Below are 23056 nucleotides of genomic sequence, written 5' to 3' on the forward strand. Positions count from 1 at the left end.
AGCCCATGTGTATTCTGAAACATTACTGTGTTGCTGCTATATGTGTTTTAGCCATAATAGTGGCTTTGGACGGATCACGGTATCAAACCTTTTATTTCTGTACTAGCTTTTCATCATCCCCATTAATCCTTTTGCTGCACACATCCTTACCAATCTACCTCTCTCGAAACAACCTACTACTACACCAAATGGCCACAACTACTTGTGGCGAGGGGAAAACTATTTGGTAAAAGTGTGTGTGCAGAAGTGTGAAAGGGGTGCAGAGTTATGCTTGCAGTGCCTGGTTTGTACTGTGCAGGGGTTATGGTAAAGTGTTGCTTGTGAGTGGAGGAGTAGAGGGCATGTACCATTAAGGGGCTTAGCTTTCCATGTTTTGTTTTTTTGGGTCGGATATATTTATATGTAACATCCCTAGCTGTTTCACAACTGAGGTTTTTGTGTGTGTGTTAATATATCACTGATGATATACCACCAGTGATTCAAGGTAAAAGCCTCCACTTTATTTTCCTAAAACAGTTGAGCTTGGGATCTCTTACTTGAAACAGGGTGTGCAGAATTAGAGGCTGAATGAAACAAGATTCCTCCCTAAAGACCAAATCCCAGTAGTAATGCTGTGAAAAAGTGTTCAGGAAGGACCATGCAACATAAAATTTCCCAATATTTAGACTACTGTTCAGTGGTCTGGGGAGGCACCTGTAGGAATTAGCTAGAGACTCAACATGTCGGAGTCTCTAGGGTTATCCTGGGACTTCTGAGAGAGATTGTATTCCTTCTCATGCTGCCTATATTTGTCCTGTTATCTCTAGCAGGAGCCGCTGCTTCAGCAAATTACTCTTAACCGTAGATTGAAGGGAATGTCAAATTTAAGAGTAATGTACCTTTCCCTAAGCAAGCCCCTAGAGCTCAGTGAACATCGAGGCTCACAACAACCTGGGATCTTAAGTTTTCATCTGTTTGTTTGTTCTGGTTGTAAGCTGTTCAGGGCAGGGGTGCTGTCGTGTTGTCAGATTTGTAGGCAGTGCTATTAAGTGATGCCTATAGTTAGGGTTGCCTAAAACTTTCTATTACAAGACCCTGTTTTCAGTTATAGCTTTGATAAACTTTAAACTATTTGGTCTAAAACTTTCCATTAAAAGTTCCAGTAAAAATGGTTTCTAGCACCTTCAAGTTTGAAATTTGGCAAGAGGGACACCCTGGCGTCAGATGCGTGCTTTTTGTTGTCCCCGTGAAAATCCACCTACATTTGGTAGATGTTATTAGCCTCTGAAAATCACCTTTCAGAATTTGCTGAGGTTTGTTAGTTTGACAGCTAAGTTCTCCAAAGATGCTGTCTGCATTGGGTATGCTGCTGCCCAGGGCTGCAAGTTCTGAGTAGGACTTTCCCTGCAATCGCTGCTCCTTGATGCTAGGGATTGATGTGGCACCAACACAGGAACTGTGAGTGGGAATAGTCTCTCCTTTGCTCTTACTGCTCCGACTGATGTTGCCCGGGCAACAGGGAAGAGTAAGAAGTTATCTTCCCTGATGCAGAGGGGTATAGAAGCTGGCTGGGGGATGGGGAGATATGCTAGGAGAAGAAAGGTTTTTAACAATAATGCACACTCACCTCCAGATCCTCAATTCCTGAGATCCAGAAGGATGATTAGATCATTATTCTGACCTCTTGTGTATCACAGGCTATTAAATTTCATCCAGTCTAGTAAATGGCAGGGAAACCCATTGCCAAAGTTTGCATCTCCTCCCCCTCTAATGACTGGTACACTTAGAGAGTAACTATTACTACCAGTTAGTCTGTTAATTCAAGTTGCAGAGGTCTGTGCTGTGGGTCTATAGGTTTCAACCCTGCAAGTGACCCATGCAGGGATCAGTACCATTCCATATGATAGAATTTGCTTTTTCAGTTTGCTTTTTTAAAAACGGAGGAAATTACATACAAAAAAACTACATTAAAAGAACTTAATGATCGCAAAGTCAAAAGCACTCTAAAATAAGCAAATGTGGCAGGATCCCCATGGAAAAAATAATGTAACCATGTTGTTAAAATTGTATCATAATGTATATGTTATGCACAAGGGGGCTGAATTAAGGTTGCTTGGGCAACCCTACTGTAGAGGCACATCCCTCTCTTGAGTGAGTGGATTTAAAAAACTCTTCCGTCACTGTACTGTCTATATGACAATGCTACACATAGTATTTGTAGTGCAGGCATACTTTTATAAGGTTGCATGGGCAACCTTAATTCTGGCATTTCTTAACAGTTGAATACTTTACTTTGCAACCTAATGGTTTTTTAAATATTTTTTTGTGTATGTAATATGTTTGTAAAGCACCTAGGACACTAAGATCTCAATGCTGATGTGGGTCTTTGGGACTTCAATATAAATATTAAATAAATGAATCTGCAGTTGTTCAGAATGGGCATTTCTATCTAGTGGAAAAGAGCATGCAAGTGCAGACAGGAATGGTAAGGTTCTTGCTGGGCATGTATTTTGTAGCCATTCATTCATTCATTCATTCCAGTTGGAATTAGATTTAGGGCCTTTATCTCCCCTGCCTTTCACCTTGTGTAGTCATTTACATATGTGCAAAATGGATGTAAAATGCTATCGTAGCACCACTTTGCTCAGTTGTAAATGACTACCAAGGTACAAGGTAGTTGTGAATCAAGCCCTGTTGTTGACATTTGGTATGGAACAGTTCAGATGTGGTTATAATACTGAGGACTGGGTGGGATAGAACTACCTAATGCTTTTTTATTTCTTAGTGCTCTAAGTATAACTGGAAAATTGTTTTAATTTTGAAACCACTGTTTCCATTGATGTCCTGTGCTGGGACTATGGGATCCTCCTGTGCTGGGGGCTATTAATTGTGCATATCAGTTTGAAGGATCAGGTCCTTAGTTCATAACCAGGCCAGCAGAAAGTACTCATGACCACCGCCACTGAAGCACAAGCAAGGCATATCCATGAAACCTCAGCTTTTTCGTTACTCAGAGCTGTCACTGTGATACAGCAAAGCTGTTGGGCCAAAGAAGCTCATATTTTATATTTAGCTTGACAGTGTAAATAGAGAAGTGCTTTAAAAAGCCTGTACATTCCAGCTAGGAGCTCTACCAAGGCCTGTTAATCCACAAGTGTAAGGCTTGAGCCTATGATATGTTGAATGCCTGCAACTCATTGAGTTCAGTTGCTCAGCACTTCTCATAGTTAGAACTTTTGGGGGGTTACTAATTAAACGTCTCTGCTTTTTTTATTTAAAAAGTTTGTTTGTTTGTTTTAAAAGTTAAAGGGGAAATCCTAAATTAAATACGTTATCAAAAAGGAATAATATGATATCTAACTTGAGGAGGGAGGGAAGGTCTTGAGGTTTAAAACATAGCACTGAGGAGTTAAGATATCTGGGATCTAGTCCAAGCTCTGCCACAGACTTCCTGTGTAATCTTGGGCAAGACATTTATCTCCTCTGTGCCTCGGTTTTTCCATCTGCCCAATGGGAATAACATTCCGAGGCTAAATTATTTAGAGTCTACAAATTAACTTGTATGGGTTTATTTCATTACTCTGTGACAGCCTATGTTCATGGGCATATTTTGGTTGTATGGTTATAGCTTCAATCCCACAAAACCCAAAGGCATGAGATGGATCCAAAATGAAGTAAACAACAATAAAAGCAGGATGAACCTTGAAATAATGTGGATTCCTTATCTTTATCATGTCTAAATTTTTCTACAACTTCACTGCCAAGATTTCATATTTTGAATGTCAATGAATGGGTATTATTGTTTATTTAACTTTTATATTACGGGGTGTGTGTGTGTGTGTTTGGTGTGTTACAAGTAGAGGATACAGTAATTTTAATAGAAATTGCAGGCAGTGAAGTAATTTTGCCCACAAAGTTGGGAAGAAACAAAGACCCTCCCCAACAAAACCACAGTGTCACAGCCCCATGGGGTTCTCTATTGGTGATGGTTGTACTACTTTGGTTAGCTTCCTTCCTGTGTCTGGCTACTCAAGGTCACCTGTGACCATTGCAGCTGGGGAATAGCCAGTGCGCAGGAGTGCCCCAGCCATGTACCTTCTCCCACCCTCAACACACTAATAATAGTCCCCGAACTGGGAGTTCTTCTGGGGGTTTCAGAGGCCACACTTCACCTGTTGGGAGAACCCCTTCATAGGGGGTATAGTCTGAGGAAGAAACTCGTGGCTGTAGCACATCTGTGAATTCTCCAATCTGTCACCTTTATCCCATTCCATATATCCTTTGTTTCTTTCCCCTCGCTCACTTCTGCCTCTCCACTAAACCCCCTGGATTTCCCTACCTCTCCCACAGTCTTTTCACTCTGTCCTCTCTTCCTGCCAAAATTCTCTCTCAGTTCTCCCCATGTGCTCACTTCTCTCCTATCTTTCCTCCAAATCCTCTCCTTCTCCCTTCCTTTCCTTTAAGTCTCCTTCCTTCTTCCTCCACAATCTCTCTTCTCATTCCCTATCCAATTCTTGCCTCCCAAAGCTGTCTGACTTTCTTCCCTTCCCTCAAATACCCCAGGCTCCGTTTACACTACACAGGTCGATCTAATGTTGCTTATGTTAACCGAATTATATCAGTGCACACACTACAGCCTTGTCCTGCCTATGTAAGTGCCCTACGACACCGACATAATAACTCCACCTCCACAAGAGGCATAGGGCTTATGTCAGTATAGTTAGTAGACACTGTGTAGGCAATGCAGTGTCTGTGTAGGTACTGTGTTACTTACATTGGCTGTTAGCTCTCTTGTCAATTTCACAGTTCCCCAGGACAAGAAAGCCAGACATCTAGGGTCCAGCTGCTCCCTGCTCCTCTGGAGAGCTGGGTGGTTGGACCCCTCTCCCAGCTGCGAGCCAAGGCAAGAAGCCTGGGTGGCTGGTCCCAGTTCCCAGCTGGCACTTGGAGTGAGAAGCCCAGGCAGCTGTACCCTGCTCCCCACTGGGAGCCCGGGAGAGAAGCCCGGGTGGCTGGACTATGCTCCTGGTGGGGAACAGGAAGGCAAGAAGCCCTGCGTGGCTTCCCTCCTGCTCCTGGAAGGGAACGGGGAGATGGGGCAGGGAAAGCCCGTCGGGAACCTCTGGGGCAGCTGGGCTTCCAGCAGGGAGCTGCCAGCAGAGCTGAGAGACCAGGCTCTCAGCTCCCCTCACTCCCCTCTTAGGTGGGTGGAAGCGCTCTTGGTGAGGACGCACGCCATCAACCTGAGGAGGGTAATGTGGACGTACACCACTGCAGTAATTACTGTGGTGACTGTAAGTCAACCTAATATATGTCGAGTTAAGTTTTTAGTGTAGACATACGCCCAGTCTGGCCTACCTCTCCCAAACTACTTAAACTCTTCTCTTCCTCAAGTCTTTAATTGCCTATACACCAATGGTAGGAGCCTGGGTTACAAACAAGAGGATTTGGAATTGCAAATTTATAAGCATAAATTTAATCTAGTTGATATTACTGAAACCTGGTGGGATGATTCCCATGATTTGAATTTTAAAATCAGTGCTTATAACCTATTATGGAAGGATTGAATGGGCAAAAGAGGAGGGGGAATGGCACTGTATGTCAAAAATGGCATTACCTGTTTCTGAGTCGCTGATAACTCAGAAGAAAAGGAGTACTTGTGGCACCTTGGAGACTAACAAATTTATTTGAGCATAAGCTTTCGTGAGCTACAGCTCACTTCATCGGTCACAAGTACTCCTTTTCTTTTTGCGAATACAGACTAACATGGCTGCTACTCTGAAACCTGTCAGAAGAAAATGATTCTGAATGTTTATGGATCAATGTCCTAACAGATAAAGTGCAAGATGGGATACTAGTTGATGTCTGCTAGAGACCATCAAATCTCATTGGACCTATTTATAAAGTATAGGGGAAAAAGCTGTGTGATCTTGGACAGTGTGACAGTGACATATACTGGAGGTCTCATGCTGCCAGGACTAAAACATCCTTGGAATTTCTATAAATTATAGATGACTATTTCCTACCTGCATCCAACGCAGGAGAATTCTATGTTAGACTTAATAGAATCCTAGAATCGTAGGACTGGACGGGACATCGAGAGTTCATCTAGTTCAGTCCCCTGCACTCCTGGCAGGACTAAGGGTTATCTAGATTCTAGACCATCCCTCACAGGTGTTTGTCTAATCTGCTGTTAAAAATCTCTAATGATGAAGTTCCGCAACCTGCCTGGGCAATTTATTTCAGTACTTAACCACCCTGACAGTTAGGAAGTTTTTCTTAATGTCCAACCTAAACTGCCCTTGCTGCAATTTAAGCCCATTGCTTCTTGTCGTATCCTCAAAGGTTAAGGAGAATAATTTTTCTCCCTCCTCCTTGTAACAACCTTTTATGTACTTGAAAACTGTTATCATGTCCCCTCTCAGTCTTCTCTTCTCCAGACTAAACAAACCCAATTTTTTTTCAATCTTCCCTCATAGGACATGTTTTCTAGACCTTTAATTTTTGTTGTTGTTGCTCTTTTCTGGACTTTCTCCGATTTGTCCACATAAGACTCCAGTTGAGGCCTAATCAGCACAGAGTAGAGTGGAAGAATTACTTCTCATGTCTTGCTTACAACACTCCTGCTAATACGTCCCAGAATGATGATGATGTTTTTTGCAACAGTATTACACTGTTGACTCATATTTAGCTTGTGATCCACTATGACCCCCAGATCCCTTTCTGCAGAACTCCTTCCTAGGCAGTCATTTCCCATTTTGTATGTGTGCAACTGATTGTTCCTTCCTAAGTGGAGTACTTTGCATTTGTCCTTACTGAATTTCATTCTGGTTACTTCAGACCATTTCTCTAGTTTGTTCAGATCATTTTGAATTTTAATCCTACCCTCCAAAGCACTTGTAACTCCTCCCAGCTTGGTATTGTCCTCAAACTTTGTAAGTATACTCTGTATGCCATTATCTAAATCACTGATGAAGATGTTGAATAGAACTAGACCCAGAACTGATCCTTGCAGGACTCCACTCGATATGCCCTTCCAGCTCGACTGTGAACCACTGATGGGAACCGTTTTTCAACCAGTTATGCACCCACCTTGTAGTAGCTCCATCTAGGTTGTATTTCCCTAGTTTGTTTATGAGAAGATCATGTGAGACAGTATCAAAAGCCTTACTAAAGTCAAGATATATCACATCTACTTCTCCCCCCCATCTACATCTTTACCCTGTCAAAGAAAGCTATGTTAGGTTGGTTTGACACGATTTGTTCTTGACAAATCCAAATCTGACTGTTACTTATCACCTTATTATCTTCTCTATGTTTGCAAACTGATTGCTTAATTATTTGCTCCATTATCTTTTCGTGTACTAAAGTTAAGCTGACTGGTCTGTAATTCACCGGATTGTCCTTATTTCCCTTTTTACAGAGGGGCACTATATTTGCCTTTTTCCAGTCCTCTGGAATCTCTCCCTTCTTTCAGAACTTTTCAGATAATTGCTAATGGCTCAGATATCTCCTCAATCAGCTCCTTGAGTATTCTAGGATGTATTTCATGAGGTCCTGGTGACTTGAAGACATCTATCTTTTCTAAGTAATTTTTAACTTATTCTTCCTCTATTTTAGCCTCTGATCCTACCTTATTTTCACTGGCATTCACTATGTTGCATATCCAATTGCTAACCTTTTTGGTGAAAACTAAAACAAAAAAATTAATTAAACACTTCTACCATTTCCACATCTTCTGTTAGTTATTGTTTCATCTTGACAGGAACTGATCATAGAAGTAAAAGGAACTGATCATAGAAGTAAAAATTAATGGTAACTTAGATACAAATCATGACTTGAGTACATTTATAGTGTGCAAATTGAATAAAATCCAGATCAGTGATATATATACTTAATGCTTTAAAAGGGCTATTTTCAAAAAGCTGAAAACAATCTTGATCCAGATCAGCTGTCAGGAAGAATTTAATCAGAAAAAATTGTGAATGATAGTTGGAAATTGTTTAAGAATACTTTATTAGAAACCCAAGAAGCCACAATCAAGGAAGAAGGCCACACTGACTAAAAAAGTAACCTGATTTAGAGGGGAAGTGAAGGCAGCTGTTAAATAAATATCTAACAAATGGAAGAAATGGGAAGTTGAGAGTTATGAATATAAATCAGAATGTATGAATTATAGAAAATTGATAGGGGAAGCAAAGACACACAAGGAGAACGCTATGGCCAGCAGAATTAAGGAAAATAAGGAGTTTTTAAAAGTATATTAGGAACAAAAAGAATCCTAACAATGGTGTTAGTTCATTACTATGTGGAAATGGTAGCATTATCAATAGTAATGCAGAAAAGGCAGAAGTGTTCAATAAATATTTTTGTTCTGTATTTGGGGGAAAAAAACAGATGACATAGTCATGTCATATATGATAACACTCTGTCCATTCCACCAGCATCTCAGGAGAATGTTAAAAAAGTAGCTACTAAAGTTAGGCATTTTATCAGCAGGTTCTGATAATTTGTATCCAAGAGTTTTTAAAAGAGGTGGCTGAGGAGCTTGGTGGACCATTAAGGCTGATTTTTAATAAGTTTTGGAGCACTGGGAAATTTCCAGAAGACCATAAGAAAGTTAATGTTATGCCACTATTTTAAAAGGGTAAACCGGGTTACTGGTGCAATTATAGGCCTGTCAGACTGACATCGATCCCGGTCAAGATAACAGAAAGACTGAATTAAAGGAAGGTGATATAAGTAATGCCAATCAACCTGGGTTAATGGAAAATACATCCTGTCAAACTAACCTTATGTCTTTTTTTAAGTTTACAAGTTTGGTTGATGAAGCTAATAGTGTTGATGAAATATACTTAGACTTCTGTAAGGCATTTTACTTGGTAACACATGACAGTTTGATTAAAAATCTAGAATGATATAATGTTAACATTGCACACATTAAATGGATTAAAAGCTGGCTAACTGATAGGTCTTCAAATGTAATTATAAATGAGGAATAATCATCAAGTGGGTGTGTTTTCTGTGGAGTTCCATGGGGATTGGTTCTTGGCCCTATGCTTTTTAAAATTTTTATCAGTGACCTGAAAGAAAATATAAAATCATCACTGATAAAGTTTGCAGATGACCCAAAAATTGGGGAAGTGGTAAATAATGAAGAATACAATACAGATCACTGATTCACAGAGATCTGGCTCGCTTGGTAAACTGAGCACAAGCAAACAATAAGCATTTTAATATGGTTAAGTGTAAATGTATACATCTGGGAACAAAGAATGTAGGCCACACTTACAGAATGGGGAACTCTCTTCTGAGAAGCAGTGACTCTGAAAGAGATTTGGCAGTTGTGGTGATTAATCAGCTGAAAATGAGCTCCCAATGTGATGCTGTGGCCAAAAGAGCTACTGTGATCCTAGGTTTCAGAGTAGCAGCCGTGTTAGTCTATATCCGCAAAAAGAAAAGGAGTACTTGTGACACCTTAGAGACTAACAAATTTATTTGAGCATAAGCTTTCGTGAGCTACAGCTCACTTCATCGGAGGTATACAGTGGAAATACTGTATGCATCGATGAAGTAAGCCGTAGCTCACGAAAGCTTATGCTCAAATAAATTTACTGTATGCATCCGATGAAGTGAGCTGTAGCTCACGAAAGCTTATGCTCAAATAAATTTGTTAGTCTCTAAGGTGCCACAAGTACTTTTTCTCTTCTTACTGTGATCCTAGGATGCGTAAAATAAATTAATCTTGAGTAGGAATAGAGAGGTTATTTTACCTCTGTATGTGGTGCTGGTGTGACTGCTGTTGGAATACGATATCTAGTTCTCGTGCCACAGTTCAAGAAGAACGTTGATATATTGCAGAGGGTTCAGAGAAGAGCCACAACAAAATGGTTAAAGGATTAGAAAACCTGCCTTATAGTGATAGACTCAAACAGCTCGTTCTATTTAGCTTAACAAAGAGAAAATTAAAGGATGACTTGATTACATGAGGAACAGATATGTAATAATGGGCTTTTCAATCTAGCAGAGAAAGGTATAACAGGATCTAATGGCTGGAATTTGAAGCTAGACAAATTTAGACTGGAAATATGGTGTAATTTTTCAACAGTGAGGGTAATTAACCATTGGAACAATTTACCAAGGGTTATGGTACATTCTCCATCACTGGCTATTTTTAAATCAAGATTAGATGTTTTTCTAAAAGATCTGCTCTAGGAATATTTGGGGGAAGTTCTATGGCCTGTGTTATATAGGAAGTCAAACTGGATGATCACAATGGTGCCCTCTGGCCTTGGAATGTATCCATTTATGAATCTTCCTCTGTTCTTCCTCTCTCTTTCACTCCCCCCACAACCCACAGCTTTCCAAACAACTCTTCACCTGTCCTTCTTACAAAGGGCAGTTTCTCCTCTAAATACCCACTCACCAAGTTGTTCCACTTTCTAAGTCCCACCTGAGTCTGTGTCAGTGGGAGCTGCTTGGATGCTCCGTACTTCTGAAAATCAGGCCACTTACTTAATTGCCTAAATATGGTTTTGGAAGCCAAACTTTGGACTTTTTTGAAAATTTTGGTCAGTATTGGTTAGGCACTCAAAGTCAGGAAATACCAAAGTTAAGTTTGCATGTATAACCTTAACTGTGCCCCCTTGTACATAAGCACTGTAATGCTGTCTTTAATTACATTATAATATACACTATTAAATATTGTCATGTAATACACAGGTTTCAGAGTGGTAGTCGTGTTAGTCTGTAGCAGCAAAAAAAAAATGAGGAGTACTTGTGGCTTAGAGACTAACAAATGTATTTGGGCATAAGCTTTCATGGGCTAAAACCCACTTAATCAGATGCATGCAGTAGAAAATACAATAGGAAGATATATATATATATATATATATATATATATATATATATATATACACACACACACACACACAGAGAACATGAAAAAATGGGTGTTGCCATACCAACTGTAATGAAACCAATTAATTAAGGTGGGCTATTATCAGCAGGAGAAAAAAAACCTTTTGTAGCGATAATCAGGATGGCCCATTTCAAACAGTTGACAAGAAGATGTGAGTAACAGTAGGGGGAAAACAATTGGCATGGGGAAATAGTTTTTACTTTGTGCAATGACCCATCCACTCCCAGTCTTTATTCAAGCTTAATTTAATGGTGTCCAGTTTGCAAATTAATTCCAATTCTGCAGTTTCTCATTGGAGTCTGTTTTTGAAGTTTTTTTGCTGGAGAATTGTGACTTTTTTAGGTCTGAAATTGAGTGCCAGGGAGGTTGAAGTGTTCTCTGACTGGTTTTTGAATGTTATAATTCTTGATGTCTGATTTGTGTCCATTTATTCTTTTGCGTAGAGAGTGTCTGATTTGGCAGAGGGGCATTGCTGGCACATGATGGCATATGTCACATTAGTAGATGTGCAGGTGAACGAGCCTCTTATGGTGTGGCTGAATTGATTAGCTCCTATGATGGTGTCCCTTGAATAGATTTGTGGACAGACTTGGCAACAGGCTTTGTTGCAAGGATAGGTTCCTGGGTTAGTGTTTTTGTTGTATGGTGTGTGGTTGCTGGTGAATATTTGCTTCAGGTTGGGGGGCTGTCTCTAAGCGAGGATTGGCCTGTCTCCTAAGATCTGTGAGAGTGAGGGATCATCCTTCAGGATAGGTTGTAGATCCTTGATGATGCACTGGAGAGGTTTTAGTTGGGGGATGAAGGTGACGGCTAATGGTGTTCTGTTACTTTCTTTGTTGGGCCTGTCCTGGAATAGATGACTTCTGGGTATTCTTCTGGCTCTGTCAATCTGTCCATTCTCCAACAAAAAACCTTCAAAAACAGACTCCAATGAGAAACTGCAGAATTGGAATTAATTTGCAAACTGGACACCATTAAATTAAGCTTGAATAAAGACTGGGAGTGGATGGGTCATTGCACAAAGTAAAAACTATTTCCCCATGCCAATTGTTTTCCCCCTACTGTTACTCACATCTTCTTGTCAACTGTTTGAAATGGGCCATCCTGATTATCACTACAAAAGGTTTTTTTTTCTCCTGCTGATAATAGCCCACCTTAATTAATTGTTCTCGTTACAGTTGGTATGGCAACACCCATTTTTTCATGTTCTCTGTGTATATATATCTTCCTACTGTATTTTCCACTGCATGCATCCGATGAAGTGGGGTTTAGCCCACAAAAGCTTATGCCCAAATAAATTTTAGTCTCTAAGGTGCCACAAGTTCTCCTCGTTTTTATATAATACACAGTTTTTCTAAAAGTATGGATGGAGCTTCTTATAGAACTATGTACTACAAAATATGATTTTTTTTCTTCTCAGTGTATTTTTAATAGAAAATGACCTTGTGGATTCTACTTAGCATACAAAATAGCTTCATTATTCTAAAAATAGTAATCACTTCTTTGGTCTGGTAGAATCTGTATAAAACACTTAGTTATTCAACCAAGTTTGTATGTTTTTAAAGCAGAGTTAGAGCAGAAATCATGTCTACAGTCATCTTGTGTACACATAAAGTTTATTTTTGTAGTAATGTATTGTTATTTACATTTGTGTCAAATGCATTGGCCTTCAATTATACTTTATAAAAAAAAAGAACCATGAATATCATTTTAATTAAGAAAAAATTTGGGTTCACAATAAAAGTAAATGCTGAAAGGACATTTAAACAATTAGAAGCTTACTGCAGCCTTACATGAAACCTTTTAGAAATGGTCTGTAGTTTTAAAAAATCCAATTAACATTCTTTCTGTTAGAAACAGGGGTTTTACCTGTTATAAAGACACCCCCCCTTTTTTTTTTCAAGAGACAAGAAGTTCATACAAAATTCTACCATCTTCATTTTTTATAAACAGAACAAATAATAAGTAGTTGTTTACAACACTCAATAATGCAATCTAAAGGATTAACTGATAAATTAATTGGAAACTGTGGCTCTAATACATTATTTTGGAATTTAAGCACATGAGATTGAATTTTTTCTGAAGCAGCATACCTAATTATTGTATCTTCTACATTCATCTGTTTAAGTCATTCCCAATTTTTCGATTGTTGCCTAGATTATTGCTGCAATACCTGTTTCAATTGGTTATTCCCTTGTCGTGAATAACTTCATGAAAGGGGCTATTTAATATTTTTGTATAATTTAAGTCTGCACTAGTTTACTGCAGTAACTGCACATTTTCAGTGTCCATGATAAAAAGGTGGTGATTGTTTTTCAAAATGTTGCTTTTTAAAAGGTTGAATATAAACTGATATTTTATTTGTTTTGTCAGGTCAATTATTAAAAAGTGCCTTTGTGAAGTCACTTTTACAAGAGAAGACTGCGACGCCTGAATGTGTTTTCAAAATATTATCTCTGCCAGCTAGACATCGCCCTGACCTTCTATGTCACAGAAGACACCTCAACTGTCTTGGTTTGCCAATTGCTGGATGTGAAACTAGCTTCCATATTAAAAAAGCTGAAGAAAGAATTACTGCCAGGACGTGAATAAGCTGACTACATTGCTTTTCCTGTGTAATCGATACCAGCAAGCAGCCTGCAAAGAATTAATATTATCTCAAGGAGTGCCATTGCACTGAAGTAACTTTATTTAAAACGGTTGTCAGCGATCCAATCAAGAGACTCAGATATTTTACAGCCGGAGATGCTACTGAGCATGATTTTTTTGCAGCCAAAAGTCTACAAGTGGGACATATTGATTGATGAGTGACTGCTTGCTGATAAATTGTCTTTGCTCATTCTGCTTGGTGTGTATTGGGCTCCATTAAGCAATTTATTACTTCATTGCCGATAGAAAAAAAGCACAGAGCTTCTCTCTCTCAGCTATAGCTTTTGGAATTGTTGTAGATTGGCTTGGCATAATTCACTTAATAGTCATTCACAAAACCTAAATCAGTTTTTCATCATGGCTTTGAATGTTGCTCCTGTAAGAGATACAAAATGGCTGACATTAGAAGTGTGTCGACAGTTTCAGAGAGGAACTTGTTCACGCTCTGATGAGGAATGCAAATTTGCACATCCCCCAAAAAGTTGCCAGATTGAAAATGGAAGAGTTATTGCCTGCTTTGATTCCCTAAAGGTAAGGAAGAAAGTTGCATGTGTTAATGCTAATGCTAAAATACAAATAATTTACAAATACTTTACATCAAAAATATAAACAATAATTTCATCTTAACGTTCATACATTCGAAACAATTTGTTCTAGGAGTACTGCATGTGTTGCAGATTTTGTTTGTCTTAAGTTTTGTTTATGCAAGCTTTAAAAGAATTTGTGTTTGAGTGTTTTCCTGTCAGATGTAAATGTCTGTTGTTTACACATCCAAACTGTATAAGACTGTGGAATGCACGATTATTGACATCTAATTTGACCATTGTGTTCACATGAGTACCTTTCATGCTTTATCACTGTTCCATGTCAAATGTCTGGTTTAAAACGTAGGCCATTGTGCCATTGATAATAAAGCAAATTACAATAAATTAAAGGGTTATTTTAGATCCACAGAAGAACAGATATGTGGACAGAGTTGGCAACAGGCTTTGTTGCAAGGATAGGTTCCTGGGTCAGTGTTTTTGTTCAACTTTAACTCGCCGTATCATGCCTACTCTAGGTATTGGCAGGTCTAAGCTGAGTCCATAGCATTACTAGTCGTATGTACTGCTGTTTCAACTGTATAGACTATGAAGTAAGTTAAGAATAGAGTGGAAGCTTACAAGTGCACTCTTATGAGTTAACATTGGTAGCCAATCATATTTCCTAACTTCTCATATCTTAAAACATTAGCCTTTTTAAACAAACAGACAAGGCATAAACTTACAGGACTTTTGAGACAAAAGCTTTTTATGTTTAAGTATATATGCATATTTTTAGCATGAGAAACAACAATCAGTTTGACAGGAGGGAGAAATACAACTTGAATGATAGGCATGTTCAGGGTACTCCTAAGGTGCCAGAAGCTGGTCCAGGTTTCTCTTTAATGACAGGTTGGTGCTGGAGAGGTGGCCTGTGAGAACGTCTGAGGCTTTCTGGGGATGAAGACAACGGTCATTTAAAGAATAATGAAAGTGTAGAGTTTATCAAAAATGTGAGTTTGGATACAGGAAAAAATAAGTGAAATGTGGTGGGAAAGAACATTGTGGTGAGCAGGCAATGGGGGTACTTACTGTTTTCTCTGTTTTTAGTTGGCTGAGATTTTGCCAATTTTATCCATTAGCTACAGCATGAATTTACACCACTCAAGGACAGGGCTGGTGCAACACCCTGACCCATATCTGGCTGTAGTGGGAGTGAAAATGATTGAGGGAAAGAGGACAAACAATTGTTGCTGCTACCACCAAAGCAAGAGATCGGCTCACTGGGCTTGCCAGGAGAGGGAGGCCTGTCTAGGTTTTGTGTGACCAAGTAATTGGCTTTGTTGAGCAAGGCTGTGCATCGTTGGATTTCCCCCATCTGAAGTCAGTTATTGTGGACTTTGGCTTCACTGCAGTGCTCAAGGAACTGGCTGCACCACTTTCATTCTCTGTTTTCCACTAGCTTGGGGTTACTAGTTATTTGGTGAGGGCAGCTGTTCTTCGGCAGGATCAAGACACCTGGTTAATTTCATTTCAAACCTCTCTGCAGAAGAAGACAGCATTTCCTTGTCTGGGTCAAGCCTTCTGGGGAGGGATTTTCCCTGGCAATTCTGCGGAGATAGGTCTGAGGCTCCACGGGTCTTAAACCTGCGTGCACAGGTCTCTAAGAAACCCACATATCCTAGCCACTATCTAGCAGTTTGCTGGGCTGAGGGGCTCATGGAACCCTAGCCCCACCAGAGGCACCACCCACAGGAATCTTGATTGGAAGAGTGCTTGGACTCACCAATTGGTCTGGCTGTACTACTTAAGCCAGAAGGAGGCAACTGGGAGAGGCCCTGACTGGCTGCTACATTGCCTTCTTGCTTGAGTCCTGCTTTGCTGCTTTGTTCGTGATCCCTGCCGCTGTCCTACGACACTGACTCTGACCATTGGTTGGAGTCACTGATTCTGATTCCAACTCTGACCTTTGGCCCTGGCATTCGGACTCTGACTCTGATTCTGACCTTTGGCTCCAAATCTCAAGAAAGAGATCTTGGAGTCACTGTGGATAGTTCTCTGAAAACATCCATTCAGTGTGCATTGGCAGTCAAAGAAGCAAATAGAATGTTGGGAATCATTAAGAAATGGATAGATAATAAAACAGAAAATATAATAATGTCTGTATATAAACCCACATCTTGAATACTGCATGCAGATGTGGTCGCCCCATCTCAAAAAAGATATATTGGAATGGGAAGAGGTTCAGAAAATGGCAACAAAATGGTTAGGGTATGGAACGGCTGCCATATGAGGAGTGATTAATAAGACTGGGATTTTTCAGCTTGGAAAAGAGATGACTAAGGAGGGGATATGATAGAGGTCTATAAAATCATGACTGGTGTGAAGAAAGTAAATAAAGTGTTATTTACTCCTTCTCATAACACAAGAACTAGGGGTCACCAAATGAAATTAATAGGCAACAGGTTTAAAAGAACCAAAAGGAAGTATTTCTTCACAAAACCTGTGGAACTTTTTACCAGAGGATGTTGTGACGGGCAAGTCTATAACAGGGATCAAAAAAGAACTAAATAAGTTCATGGAGGACAGGTCCATCAGTGGCTATTACCCAGGATGGACAGGGATGGTGTCCCTAGTCTCTGTTTGCCAGAAGCTGGGAATGGGTGACAGGGGATGGATCATTTGATGATTACCTGTTCTGTTCATTCCCTCTGGGACACCTGGCATTGGCCACTGTTTGAAGACAGGTTACTGGGGTAGATGGACCTTTGGTCTGACCCAGTATGGCCATTCTTATCTGGCTTGACCCTTAGTTTTGGCATCTAGCCTCTGACTCTGGTTCTGACCTTTTGGCTCTGTTTTCTGGTACATGACTCGTGTTCTGACCACTAGGAATGACTGTCCATGTCCCAGTCCCTAAAACTAGCTGCCTCATGATCCTGGCAAGGGTGCTGACCAAAGAGATGATTGTTTGGGTTTTTTTTCTGAATGGAACCAGTGTCAGTCCAAAATGCTATGGGTGGTGATTGGATGAAGGAAGGTGGTAGAGAACCTTTCCCTCCAACCCCCCAGCTCAGACCCATTGGTTACAGGAGTTGGCCTTCCTTTGAAGGGCTACCAAGATAGTGTGAGGACATAATATTTCATCCCTCGTCTTCTATCAACTCAGGTTCATTTTCTCTAGGGCTGGATGGAACATGCCATTGGAAGTCCTGGCTCACTGAAGCTGTCTGTCCTTGGCTGGATATTTTAGTGCCAAGGAACAGAAAGTACTATCCAAATCAAACTGACACTCTTCAGAGAGTAACTTTGCACATACCAATAGACTGCCACTTAACAGTCTGACTGTGTCCTTGATTGGGGTGAAGGGAGGTGGGAGTGACTTAAACCTTTTTTCTGGGTTTTGGGGAGTATGATAGCATCAGGAAGCGTAAAGTGCTTGGGGTTTAGCTGGGCCAGTTGGAGGAGGTGGATGGTAGTGCTGAAAAGTAAAAGTTAAACTGCATGTGTGCTGAAGAAGACTTGGCTAAATAATGCTTTCTGGGTACTCTTTCATGGCGTGGCTACTTCGACCCGTCAAGACTCCTGCAGGCAGTGGTGCCCAGTCTTATTACACAGGAGGGCCATATAAACCTAAGCACAACCTTGTGTGGGCCAAACAGATTCTACACATTTTAGTTAATCACTTTTACTGATTTATATTTTATGTTCAGCTTGTTTTGTATGTATTTAGATAGGTTACTTCTAAGTATAGTACTGTCTGTTTGCACACTTGTGTAAACTAAAATGATGTAAACATGATGACAAAACGCTAATGAATTGGCTGTTAGTATATTATGTTGAAGCAGGCCACAGGCCTTATGAAATGCTCTGCTGGATCGTAGGTTGGGCATCCCTGCCCTAAGCCAAATGCAGCCTGTTGTATTTTCATTTTCATTTCCCCCCATCGCTGCCCTGAGTATTCTCTCCAACCTCTGCTTAGTCAGCTTATTCTTATTTTTTTTTGGTGCAGAGTCCTCCATTTCTTTATTTTCCAGCCTCTCTCACAGAATAGACTGTCCCCAAAGAAGAAAGTTTCCTTTTCCATGGTAAGTGCCACCAACAAATATCTGGGCTTGTGTACATGCAGGATTGTGCCGATTTAACTAAAGATGTGATTTAAAAAGGACTCAGTTAAAACTGGTGTGTGGACTCTCTTCAACCAATGTAAACCTGGTTTACTTTGATTTATCTTAAGTTGATTAGGAACAGGTGTAAACTAAATCAAAATAAGCTACCCTTAAATTGACGTGAGTGTGTCTAAACAGGGTTTTGCACTGGTTTAAGTAAATGTTTAAAAACTGGTTTAAGTTGAACTTATGCAATTTCAGTGTGTAGACAAAGCCTTGGTCTCTTTTGTGAACAGTTTCTACCTGACTGGCCGCTGCAGCATTACCGCTGAGAGCATATGAGGCCACCCTGTCTGCTGCTGGCACCCACTTCAAGTGCCAGAGAGCTGTCAGATTTTAAAACTTTGGGCACTGTGACAAAGTTCCTCCTCTACCTAGGTGGGTCTTGCGCTTATTGGCGGATTTGCTCGCCTTGGAGCTTCATGGCAACCCTCCGTTTGGCCATTTTTGTGAACCCACAGTCCAGGTCAACTCCTCCTGTGTCTGACCAGGAGTTGGGAGGTTTGGGGGAAACCCGGGCCCGCCCTCTACTCTGGGTTCTAGCCCAGGGCCCTGTGGAATGCAGCTGTCGAGAGTGCCTCCTGGAACAGCTGTGCGACAGCTACAACTCCCTGGGCTACTTCCTCATGGCCTCCTCCCAACAGCTTCTTTATCCTCACCATAGGACCTTCCTCCTGGTGTCTGATAATGCTTGTACTCCTCTGTCCTCCAACAGTATGTGTTCTCACTCTCAGCTCCTAGCACCTCTTGCTCCCAGCTCCTCACATGCACCACAAACTGAAGTGAGCTCCTTTTTAAACCCAGGTGCCCTGATTAGCCTTCCTTAATTGGTTCTAGCAGCTTCTTGATTGGCTGCAGGTGTTCTAATCAGCCTGTCTTAATTGTCTCCAGAAGATTCCTGATTGTTGTGGAACCTTTCCTGTTATCTTACCCAGGGAAAAGGGACCTACTTAACCTGGGGCTAATATATCTGCCTTCTATTACTCTCCTATAGCCATCTGGCCCAACCCTGTCACAGCACCTTAATTTGACTTAGATGTTAATTATCCATTATGTGTGGTAATGTGACAAGCTGGTGATATGCGAGCTATAGCCAAGATTGAAAGACATGACTGATGAATTTAGGTGCCCCCATTTTTGAGTGAGCAACCAGAGACACTTTGAAGGGGCCTTTATTTTTCAGAGGATAGGTTGTCAGCACTTTCTGAAAATTGCCTTAAAGATGTCTCAAGTCAGACACTTGAAAATTGAGATGCACGGAATCAGCTGTTGCTTTTGAAAACCTTTAGCCAGTCAGGCACTGATGTTGAGCAATCACCCTATCAGCAGAGTATATATAAGCAGACTGCCAAGTGTCACACATCTCGCATGGCAGTCATGAAATTGGCAGGCCTCTCAGACCTGCCTGCATCTCAGTTGTTCACCCTCACACATCTGGCTGAGACATCAGCCATTTGTCTGCCGTTCCCCCTTCTTGCTGCCAGAGTCTGCTGTGGAGACTGCTGAGCAAACACTCTGGCATGTCCTCCCTTGCTGCTCCCTCAGCTAAACTGGGGCTAGGAAGGAGCAGCTAAGAAGTGGCAGTGACTGGAGGGAAAGTAGGGTTGCCAACCCTCCAGGATTGGCCTGGAGTTTCCCGGAATTGGCATTGATCTCCTGGTGACTATTGAAAGTAATTGAGGATATTTTAAGAAAATGAAATTATGTCATACGGGGGGGGGGGGGACTCCCGGAATAGCTTCAGTAAGAGTTAGTAACCCTAAGGGGAAGGTGGTAGCGGGCTGTACATGGTGACGGGGGGAGGGATAGCTCAGTGGTTTGAGCATTGGCCTGCTAAACGCAGGGTTGTGAGTTCAATCCTTGAGGGAGCCATTTAGGGATCTGGGGCAAAAATTGGGGATTGGTCCTGCTTTGAGCAGGGGGTTGGACTAGATAACCTCCTGAGGTCCCTTCCAACCCTGATATTCTATGACTTCTATGACAGCAGTGCAAGGGGAGGAGCCCACTACCAGCCCCATGCTTCTTTCCCACCTCAGTCAACTGCCAGGCTGTCCCCGGGAGCCCTAGCATCCTCTACCTCCCAGTAGATCCCTGAAATCCAGCACCTCCTGCCCCAGGAATCATCAGAAGTGCTAGCACTGTAGGAACCCTGTACTTCCAGGAGCCTCAGCAGCCACCCACCCAGTTATTCCCAGCTTCCTCTCATACACCCAACCCAGCAAGATTCCCAGATAACCTCAAGGACCTGTCTGCCCCAGCCGGAGTCAGCAAGGATTGTGCAACTCCATGTCCTACACCTGCTACTGCTGGGGACAGGGACTGTTACCATATGGTTCAGTTTATGGCTATATGAAAATTATTTGCAGATATGCAAAATACCTCATTACATTTGCATAAAAGGTCATATGAAGGAGCACAGAACTTGGCAGCTCTGCATCAGGTTGCATGCATTGTGGGCCTCCTGCATGCCCAGTTGCTTAGCATTCCTTAGCATTTGTTGCTGCACCAGCCAGGGCTTCCTTAATTTTGCTACAACAAATATGTGGGAACAGTGTAGGCAAAAATCAATCAGATTCTCTGACTCATTTCACTACTAGCTTTTTGAACACCTGATCAATTGCCTGCTGCTCGCTCCTCCCCCACACTCCCTGCCTCCTCAGGTCACTCATTGTTCCTACAGGCTCTCTCTCTCCATTTCTTCGCTCCAGCCTTACTTTTCCAATGGGCACTCTCTCCCCCTTTCTCTTGGCCTGTGGGGGTGTGTGTCTGCCTGGGCTGTCAAGCAGCAGCCCTTCTACTTTAACTGCTACTAACAAAGCTATGTCTTTTGAGGATGCGTCATCAATGCAAAAAAAAAAAAAAAAAAAAAAAGCTATCCTGATGTAAAAGCTTAATGGAGACAAGACACAGGTTGTTCTTACCCAGGTAATTAGTTGAGGTCATCCAGAGGTTGAGGGATATGGGATTGACTTTCCCTAGCTACAGCAAGGTAAAATCTATCTGTGCCTTGTCTCCACTAGGATATTTAGTGAATTAGTGATCTCAGTGTAAAAACATAGCCCTTGTTTTTAAAGGAAGCGGTGTGTAGTGGAAAGCCATTCCAGAAAGAGGAAAAGGAGTTGTTAATTGGCTTGAAGGCTCTGGGATGCAGCACTGAAGACCCCAGGCTGTTAGGTGCCAGTAACAGAGCAGGAATTCAAGGAGAAGTACAGTTATATTTTACTCTTGGCTTCCATGTGTCTGCTGACCAGTGGTGTCTAGTGCCATACGGAATAGATTCATGCATGGTCACATGCAAAAATGGAAAACAAGGGAAAAGCCCTCATCCTCTTTCCTTGTCCAGCTCTCAAAATGGGCATTGTTCCACAGTTAACCTAGGTACAGCAAGGCAAAGTGAGCAGAGTCAAAAAATGTTAGCAAACCGTCAAAAGGTAATTGGCCCTCATGCAACATTGTCTTAGGAGGCTTTCAGTCTGGCACATTGCTAAAGCAGTGTGGGATGAGGGGACAGAGAGGACAATAGGAAAAAAGTGGTGAACAGAAATGCTACAGAGAGGAGTGCACTGCAGGGATTTATTTTAAAATTTCATTAATTCTAGCTCTGATCTTCCAGTCATTGGGAGTAAGACTAATTTCTCATACCCCTTTTTCTAGAGCACTGAAGAAGTTTGTAGGGGACCCCTGCCAGTTATATGGAACAGCGCCTCTCTAAATTGTAAATAATTTCTGCACATAACATTTGCTTAAATCCAGGGCAAACTTCTGAGGGTACCTACTACAATAGTGCATAGCTGAACATGAGTATCAGGAGAAATTTCTGCAGAGTTGTGGCTGGCAGTTGATTTGCATGGGTGTTCTTGGCAGCTTTAGTGCAGGGAGTGAGAAAGAAATTGTGTGAGGGCTGCCCTATGTTTCTCCATCGTCTTCCAAGAACCTCTTCCCGGTGATGCCAACTTGCATGAATTAAGAACAACATCAAATATTGTGAAATTTATGGCAAAGCCTCTGCCCCTAAATTCACGTGATTACATGAAAATCTCAGCTTTCATTAAAAAACAAAATTAGCTCCTGGCCCTCATGGTTGTGGAGAAAAGCTTGAAAATGTGAACCATTAAGATTAAAAAACCAGAAGGCAAATAAAAAGTCCCAGAATGTCTTTATTTTTAATCCAATGAGATTTTAAATAAAATCTCATGATATTTGGAGGGCCTGACTCATTTAGTTTAAACGCTTGGGCTTGCCAATACTGCTTCGGTTACACTCTCTCCGGGAAACCTAGAAGGCAGAAAGCATGCATGATAGTGCACAACAACAAAACTGTACTCTATGATAAGCATGATGGGGCAGAGAGGCCTAGTATATAGCTCATCTGGGAGACAAATAAGTGTGTCCATAGTGAGGGGAAATTTTTTTTTTTTTAATTTCCAGCCCAATGAAACTTATCTCCAAATCCATCCCTAACTTTGCAGTATTTTAGTTGCAAATTATTATTATTTGTTACAGTAGCATTGAGTCCCCCGTCAGAATCTGGGCCTTGCTGTCCTCTATACAAATCCATATTAGGGTGCTCACTGCCTCATAGAATGTACAATGTAAATTAGTAACCAGCTTGTTAATAAGTGCTGCCCAGCAGCTTTGTTAAGGCTCCTGATTCTGTTGCAGAAGGACAAAAAGGAAGGTCACACTAACAGACTGAGAGGACAGGTGAATGGATACCACACAGGAGCACTTTGGAAAATCCTTGTACTGTGCACACTGGAAAACCCCTAAGCAGTCAGCCTTTGCCTGCTCATCAAACTGGCTTTTCAAATGAGAGA

At 41.2% G+C, this 23056-nt stretch overlaps 1 protein-coding gene across 46 annotated transcripts in view; it reads left to right on the forward strand.

Annotated features, from left to right (window-relative positions):
- The window catches only part of MBNL2 (muscleblind like splicing regulator 2), a 181140-nt gene that overhangs the window by 47715 nt on the left and 110369 nt on the right, over nt 1-23056 (forward strand). For 25 of the 46 annotated variants that reach the window (XM_043534803.1, XM_043534778.1, XM_043534850.1 and 22 more), the window contains one exon: nt 13274-14080. The exons of 2 other annotated variants lie outside the window; for them this stretch is intronic. In XM_043534803.1, coding sequence (XP_043390738.1) covers nt 13907-14080 — 174 coding nt within the window. In that variant the 5' untranslated portion in view covers nt 13274-13906. Of the gene's footprint in view, nt 1-8708; nt 8713-13273; nt 14081-18082; nt 18159-23056 lie in introns of those variants that run through there. 19 more of the 46 variants (XM_037895963.1, XM_037895990.1, XM_037895947.1 and 16 more) reach the window with 3 other exon arrangements.

This window comes from Chelonia mydas, chromosome 1 (assembly GCF_015237465.2).
Source record: "Chelonia mydas isolate rCheMyd1 chromosome 1, rCheMyd1.pri.v2, whole genome shotgun sequence".
Taxonomy (NCBI): domain Eukaryota; kingdom Metazoa; phylum Chordata; order Testudines; family Cheloniidae; genus Chelonia; species Chelonia mydas.